General features: G+C 49.7%; 1 protein-coding gene across 1 annotated transcript; it reads left to right on the forward strand.

Moving 5' to 3' along the window:
* The first annotated feature begins 7,522 nt into the window (after window positions 1–7,522).
* LOC127336563 (uncharacterized) lies at window positions 7,523–8,163 on the forward strand. The gene has a single exon (XM_051363390.2). The coding sequence runs from the start codon at window positions 7,626–7,628 to the stop codon at window positions 7,965–7,967; it is 342 nt and encodes a 113-aa protein (XP_051219350.1). The 5' UTR covers window positions 7,523–7,625; the 3' UTR covers window positions 7,968–8,163.
* The last annotated feature ends 466 nt before the right edge of the window (window positions 8,164–8,629 follow it).

The following is an 8,629-nucleotide window of genomic DNA, read 5'->3' on the forward strand; positions in this document are numbered from 1 at the left end:
GGTCGACCCTCTTCATCCAGGGTTCGCTGAACTTTCGCGGCCAGATCAGGCCGCGCCTTCCTTAGCGTGTGCAGGTATAACCTTTCGGCTTCCTCCAAGCCGCGCAATCGCTGAACCCTACGTTTTTGGGAACGGCTGAGTCCATCAGGGCACCACCTTGGCCGGTGGTACCTGTCTTCTTCTTCTTCATCGTCTTCCAAATCCTCGAGATCTTCCACCCGAGGGGACTCAGCGTGTTTGCTTCGAGGTGGGAAAGGCCCTAGACGTTTGAACACGGACACGTTAGCTGCGTCCTTCCTCTTCTGTCTACATTCTAGGCAGTTGCCGATTGTAGGCAATCGGCTCATTCCTGAATCCCAGCAGTGTCTGAAGAAGGGGCAGTCCCAGTGCCTATCCTCGTCGTCTTGCTTCCTCGATTCTTCCTTGGCACGGCGCTCGTACTCCTCCTCGTCGCGATCATGCCGACGATATCTCCTGGCGTCCCTAGCCAGACGGTCTCTATCATCATCGTCGCTGGATCGTCGGCGTTGGCTATATTGACTCACGTACTTGTTGAGGAGGTGATCGGAGAGAGGTCGCTGATATCTTACATTCCTCACTTCTCCCTCTGTGATGTAGCGCTTGCCATCGTGACGGAGCCGATCGCGTGGAGCGGCCTCCTCTGTGTCCTTGCTACGAGAGCAGCTACCCTCGTCTCCATCCTTGCCAGAGTGGTGTCCAGGTCCTACCATGTTGATGTTGAACGAGAATCCCGGCTGGCAACCTTCAGGGTAAGTGCACTCCACCATGTTAACGGCGGGGAAGGGGTGGGTGTCGACTTTCATGGCGTACTGGTTGAAAATCAGACGTCCTTGTTCTATCGCCATTTGGATCTGCTGACGCCACACCCTGCAGTCGTTGGTGGCATGGGAGAACGAGTTATGCCATTTGCAGTATGGCTTTCCGTTCAGCTCCTGTACCGTGGGGATTTTGAGGCCTTCGGGTAACTTCAACTGCTTCTCCTTGAGTAAGAGGTCGAAGATTTGCTCAGTTTTAGTTACGTCAAAATCAAACCCTCTGGGCGGACCTGGTGGCTTAACCCATTTGCAGGACACGGGGGTTGCCCCCCGAGTCCATTCAGCCACTGCTACCTCTTGATCTCCCGCAGAACCTTCGTCTTCATCTGCCTCAACCAGGACTACCGCACGCTTGAATTTGTCCTGGTACAAGTCCGGGTGGCGTTGTTCATATGCCGACAATTTCTGAACCATGTGCGCCAGTGAAGGGTAGTCTGCTTGGGAGGCCATGTCCTTGATTGGTGATGCAAGGCCCACCACTGCCAACTCGACTGCTTCTTTCTCAGTCACACGAGCCGAATAACATCGGTTCCTTAGATTTCTGAAGCGCTGGACGTACTCTGCCACGGTTTCTCCACGCTTCTGACGTATTTGCGCTAGATCGGCAATGCCGGCCTCGGAAGCCTCTGAGTGAAACTGCATGTGGAACTGTTCCTCCAACCGCTTCCAAGTCCGGATCGAGTCCGGTGGCAACGAAGTATACCACCCGAAAGCCGATCCCGTGAGGGACTGTGCGAAGAACCTCACGCGTAGTGGATCCGATGCTGAGGCCGTTCCTAGCTGTGCCAAATATCGGCTCACATGCTCGATGGAGCTGGAACCATCTGATCCATTAAATTTGGAGAAATCAGGGAGCCGATATTTGGGTGGTAGCGGGACCAACTCGTACTCGTCGGGGTACGGCTTGGAATAGCCGATTGTCCTCCTTTTCGGTACCATGCCGAACTGGTCTCTCAGGATCGTACTGATTTGATCCGCGGTGCTGGCTGCAGGAGTCGAACTCCGAAGATTCGCCGGAGTGGCATACTTAGCCAGCCATGCTTGCTTTTCCAGCTCCGAGCCAACTGCAGGAGCTGAGCTCTGGAGGTTTGTCGGAGTGGTATATTTAGCTAGCCATGTCTGCTTCTCAAGATCTGTTGCTGACGTTCCTCCTGCTTTTCCGGAAGTCCCTGCTGTTGCGGCCTGGTTTGTGAGCGCCCAGTTACCGCAGTCTGGCACGTATGTGCATGTGTATCCGTGAGGGATCTCCTTAGGCGCCTCGTGCAAGAACTGGTAGTCACTAGGGTCACCACTGATCTTGTAGACGACGAATGCCGGTGAATTCGGCACTTCTGGTGCTGCCAACGCAAATGGTAGCGGTGGACGGGACTGGAGTGGCATCTCTCCTTGGTATGTCCCGAGAGCTGGTCCTGACGGAGAGTACTGGTGCCTCATGATCTCCTGGATCACCCGAAGAGCGACACGCTCCAAAGTGTTCACCAGGTCCTCAGAGTGGCGGTGCAGCGAGTGAGCCACCATGTAGTTAATCTCCTGACGCAGGGACCTGGTGCGTTCTTCTGACGGGGCGGACAGGTCAATTCCATCGAGCGCACCTTCAGGCGAGAACCCTTTCCACCTGATGCCATGTGAACGGGTTCTGTGAAAAGAGCCGATGAGGTCGGCTTCGAGGATCGCTTTGACCTCGTCATACTTCTTCTTGAGCTCCTCGGTCAGATCCTCGTACGTGACTGGGGTGCCGTCCGCCATCTCAGATGTAGATGGCGATGTGGTTGATATCGAAGATGGTCCCACCGGGCGTGCCAGAATGTGTTGCGGTCAGAAACCCACCGGCGAGCAGCGACAGGCAACACAGGAGAGCCGGGAGCAACTTAGGGCTGCGGCTGGCCCTGGTCCCTCCGAGCGACGGCCCGCACAGAACTCCGGCACGCACGTCCGATGCTGGTGCAAGGGCGTGCCACCTGACCTATACCTGGTCAGGAAGGTGATGGGGATGCCTCGCTTAGTTTCCTGCATGGCATACACGTAAACATTAAATACGAGCCTCGATCGGCTCTCAGGTTGTCCTGTGAATCGGCTCAAAGAGCCGATCCACCCATGATTCGCACGAGGTGTACGAATATATGGTGGTCCTGCTTGATCAAGATAAAGCTAAAACGATCTACGACGATTTGGGGTTTCACCGCATAATCGGATCATCCTACTCGTGATTGGGCCTCGCGGCCACGCACGGTGATCGTAAGCCGATCCTAGACAAGGCCTAAAAACCAACACGAGGTTGATCCCCGGAACATCCTGTCTAGGGCTAGCAAACTACACCCTACGCGCCGCTGGATCCTCCAACCCTTTGTAAGGCCTAACTATGCAGATATTAAACTAATCCTTGAAGAACAAGGAGCAACCATAACGGATCGGATCTACTAAATAATGATCAAGCGGGGTGCCGCCCCTACACCTAAGATAGGTGTAAGGGTGGCTAGATGTCTAAGGGTTGCACTACGACAGCATATGATACGAAGAACAATGCTAACCCTAACACACCTAAGATAACTACGTTGATCGCCATCAAAAAGGCTTCAGTACGAGCAACGCATGAACGACGAATAAACTTGTACTGCCTAGATCGCAAGATGCGATCTAGGCAGCATGATGCTTACCCGGAAGAAACCCTCGAGACAAGGGAGTTGGCGATGCGCCTAGATTGGTTTGTGATGAATGTGATTGTTGTTTATTTCATAAACCCTAGATACATATTTATAGTCCGTAGACTTTCTAACGTGGGAATAATCCCCACCGTGCACGAGACAAATTCTAACTAACCGACATGATACAAGGGCAAACTAGCCCAAACTTTGCATATAAGGCCGATTCACGCATTTCTTCCGTATATAATCTTCAAGCCCATCTTGATCGCGGCCCACCTCTGACTCGGTCAAATTCTGGTGATAACAACATGAAACACGATGATTAATCCCAGGGTATTGAAAGAAAGATGGATATTTTCATACTAGTTACCCCAATATGTTTGCACATGAATGATTTTTCTATTGAGCAGACGATCAACCTGAGGTTTGTGCTTGATTTTTGAAACTGAATAAACACATGATATACATCATATTTGTGCTTGAGTAAACAAAGTCAAGTGAAACGACTATAATCATCAATAAATCTAATATAGAATGATGTCCATTGACAGCAGGGCCCCACACACCGCAATAAATCATATCTAAACGAGATGTGGTTACACGAGTGGATAAAGAAAACGGCAATTGATGACTTTTGAATTGTTGAAAAGCATCACAAACTTCATTATTCATACTTGACTCTATAATTGATGGCAGATCTTGACTAGGAAGAACATGTTACACTATTTGGGAAGCTTGATGGGCTATGCAACTCTAACAATGACCATGTGACACCTTGGCACTATTGAGCGCTTGCTTGATAATAGGGATTTGATCTCGTAAAATCCATCACGACAACGACCTGTGAGAAGTGTCTCCTGCATGTCCCAATCCTTTACAAAAAGATCATAAGGATGAAGTTCAATGAAAACATTATTACATTGACTAAGTTTACTCATAGAAAGCATATTACGAGTAACTTTGGGGACATGAAGAACATCATTGAGATGCAACTGCTTGGAAGATGGAGTAGGCAATAGTGCATGACCTATATTATGAATGTGCATACATGTACCGTTTGCCACGTGAAAATGCTCGGTGCGATGGTAGGGTTCCCCCGTGGTGAGCTTGTCGAGCCCATGCGTGAGGGATGAGTAGCGCTGGAGTCTGCGTACCACATTGGGTCAACGAGGCGAGAGGTTGTTTGTCCACCATAGAAAGTAGAGTCAATGGCAACCTTGGGAACCATGGCTATCTGCTTTTTAGCATTTCTCCCGTTATTACCAACTTCAAGAAAATCACGATGGGAGCGCTTATAACACTTTGATGTCGTGTGCCTAGGTATGCCACACAACTCATAGACCACTGATCGCGTGTTCCCGTTGTTGTTCTTCCATCCACCGTTGTCGTTGTACGGCGTACTAGCGAAGGGTCCAGCATGCCTGGTCATTGGCTGCACATACCGAGTAGGAGGCGGACGTGAGTCGGGCTGGTATGTGGGACATAAGTTCGGGTATGGAATACCAAAGGCACCATAGGCCGCCACATGGGCTGAGTTGGGGATGATGGAGTCTTGGCCCTTCGTGCGTTCACGAGTTGCTCCGTCGCCAGGAGCTGGGGAAACAGATCGTGAATTGGGATCAACGTGGTGCGGGTGTTGATGACTTCATACACAGGATAATTCACTGTCGAGACCACTCAATAGGTACAAGATGAATTCCTCATTGCGGAGGGTTTGCCCGGTCGACATCAAGGAGTGAGAGCGTGACTTCATCTGATGAAAATACACTATGATGATTTTATGTCACTTCTTCAGGTACGCCATCTGAGAGCGAATGTCAGAGGAGCAAGCCATCGAGGTGGAAGAAAACACCATGTTGAGGGTCTCCCATGCCTCGCATGTGGTGCTGCCAAATAGCACCATGCCGAGACGCTTTGACGAAGCAAATGCCGAGGGAACTGCATGGTCCTACAGTACCTAGTGCTGGTACACCGCATGTGGTGCTGTCAAATAGCACCATGCCGAGACGTTTTGACGAAGAAAACGCCCAGGGAACTGCATGGTTCTGCATTACCTAGTGCTGGTACACCGGGTTGGATTGCTGCACTACCGGTGTTCACCTTCTGCCACGGCAATCTGCCCACAGAGGGCATAGATTGGAACCATCAACGTACCCTATGAGGAGTCTACTCCAAAGAAGCACATCGACTCGAGCTCTCCATAAGAGGTAATACTCGCTTGTTAGTTTGATCATGATGGTGGCTTCGAGATTGGAGGTGTCATGCGAGGAAGAAGTCGGCTCTGCAGTTGTGCGGAGGACGAGTGCGACAGACAAAGTAGAGACTAGGACTCTAGATAACGAGGACTGCAACTAGGATTCGGTGGCCACTACCATAAGATCAGAGGGGTGGCGCAAGCATGCGAAGCAACAAACTAGACAAGGATGGCTTGCTCTGGTACCATGAAAACCCTAATGGCAAATAGCATATGGTAAGTTTGCGTAGCACCTCAAAGGGCTACTATCGCTTCATTCTAAAGAAGATTTGATCACATAGATCAATTAAGGATTACATGAAACATACAAGGCTCCTAACCGACTCTAATATGTATGTACAAAATAGGCACATATATGGATTTTATGACCTTTGATGTGTTTGAGTTTGTGCGAAGAGAAAAACCAACTTGAGGTTGGATGTTTACAATGGTAGTGCTACTCCTAGCTCGCCATGGTTTAAATCACAGGTTTGATACTTTGATCTATCATCAGGCGCGATTTAGTTGGACCTCGGTTGGCATCATGGAATGAACTTCTACAACGCTTAGCTTCAGTCCAGCTGACACAGAGGTTTGATAAATTTCGATGAGGACTTACGAAGAATGATGTATTTTCGATAGGTTTCATGTATAAAGCATCAATTGAACCCATTCAGGCGGTGGTTAATAATAAGGCTATTTGAAAGACTAAGGTCTTTGCATGCTATTTTCATCGCGGTGTTATTCTAACTAAAAACAATCTTGTAAAAAGAAACTAGCATGAATGTACGAAATGTTTTTTTTTTGTCATAACGAGGAGATAAGAAATAACTATTTCTTCTAGTGTCAGTTCGCTAGGTCTATATGGTCAATCATTCAGATAGGTTATATCTTATACTGACCGCGAAGTATTGCAAATATTTTTAGCAATTTGCTAAACTGTGCATAATCTAGGTTCAATTTACTTATCAGAGTGGGAGCGATTGGCGGTCGCTCTGGCTATGTATAAATGATAAGTTTTTTTAATAATAAATGTTCTTCTCTTATGTAGGTAATCTACCGGTGCACAGCATTGCTCCGATCATGGCCGTCGCTTCAGCGCACGAACAACCGCGACCTCTTTACGAAGGTGTCTACATGGTTGGAGGATACAAATTTTTTATTACCGACCGCTATTGCATCTCCCCCTTTCTAGTTGTTTTTTAAGGATTTTTAGTGCTCGCTTTGTTCAGACTTTTGTTCTTTGCTATCTTGGATGGTTGTGTGCATCTTAGTTATACACAAACTAAGTGTAATATTTAATTTTTTTTAAGTATTATTTGTTCAGTGGAAAGCAATGTTTCTATCACTAGCGAGCCGATTGTGGACACAGTCTATAGGTTCTATTTATATAAGTAGAGGGTACGTATATGCATTTGTTTGGCTCAAAAAAAAAAAAAACGTATATGCATTTGTTATGGTAAATATATGTTTCGAAAGAAAATAGAGAGGAGAGGAGGGCGATTGGAGCATAATCCTGTTGGGCCGACGGCCGACCCCATACCTATGCTCCCTGATGCTCATCCACTCACGCTCACGTGCTTTTTGGCCTGGCGTGTTTCGCAGGACCGTCTTGGACCACAGTCCACAGGGGCACACGGCACCTCAGCCGAGCGCCACGGAGCCTACGCCGCGACGTGTAACTCCTGCTGCCCTCGAAGCACCGCGTGCGTGCCACCTACCCTCCCGCAGCTCGGATCGCACCCGACAGCAAAACCCAGATGCCACCGCGAGCCGCCGTTGCAGCGTCTCCCTATAAATGAATCCACCACACTAGCGTTACTAGCTCACAGAAGCAAAGACACAAGTATCCACACTACGCATCCACGCGACGCAAGAAGAAGTATTTGGAAGAGTTAGCTACCGGCAGACAAGATGCAGACGGCGAAGGTGAAGGCGAAGGACATGGTGAGCTCGGCAAAGGAGAAGGTGAAGGAGGGGGCAGCGGACGTGCAGGGCAAGACGGGCAAGGCAGCGTCGAGCACGCACGGCGAGAAGGAGATGGCCAAGGAGGAGGAGCGGGCACACAAGGCCCAGGCCAAAGCTCAGAAGCACCAGGAGAAGGCCGAGCACCGCACAGACGCCGCCCCAGGACGGCACGGCACGCGCGTGCCCACCACGGCCGGGACGCACGGCCACCACGGCCCCATCGGCGCGCCGGTCGACCCCGCGTATCCGGGCACCGGCACGTACCCGGCGGCGGAGAAGTATATCTAGAAGTGTGTATGGAAGGGGGTATGAGGAGCTAGCACCAGTGTTCCTTCAGTCAGTGTTTCTTTAGTTTGTAGACTGTAGCTACTAGCTAGTGATCCTGCCCCGTCGGTCGGAGTGTGCGCATGCGTGTGCAGGAATAAAAGTACTGTCAGTTGTAAAATGAATCTTGATGTGTAGTGGTTTCATGAACTTTTATCCACGGTGGTGTTGTTACACCGGGCTCGTCGGTTCATGATTATGTCTGGACGCTACTACTATGTCAAGTTGATCTTCGATCATTTCTCCAGTACCCTGGGCCGACCCCTCCACGACAGCTGGACTTCAATTGGGACGCCTTAAATCCCACGGTCCATCCCCTTGAAGACTTGGGCCTTCCTTTCTCCGAGTTTGAGATAAAAGAGGCCATAGACGGGTTTCTCTATGGCTTTCTTCCGCTCCTGCTGGGATATTATAAAGGACGACCTTATGGGTACTATAAATGTCTTTTCTGAGCTCTCAGCGCAGAACTTTCACATCATCAACACCGCAAATTTGGTGCTCCATCCGAAGAAGGATGGCGCTGATTCCATTACCGACTTTCGGCCAATTAGCCTTATTCATGTGGTCCCAAAGATTATCGCCAAAGCTATGGCACGTCGGCTCAGCCCCAAGATGAATGAGATCAT

This window comes from Lolium perenne, chromosome 2 (genome assembly GCF_019359855.2).
Source record: "Lolium perenne isolate Kyuss_39 chromosome 2, Kyuss_2.0, whole genome shotgun sequence".
NCBI lineage: Eukaryota > Viridiplantae > Streptophyta > Magnoliopsida > Poales > Poaceae > Lolium > Lolium perenne.

Coding starts and splice junctions, on each gene's coding strand:
- LOC127336563 (XM_051363390.2), top strand. CDS start 7,626: ATGCAGACGGCGAAGGTGAAGGCGAAGGACATGGTGAGCTCGGCAAAG.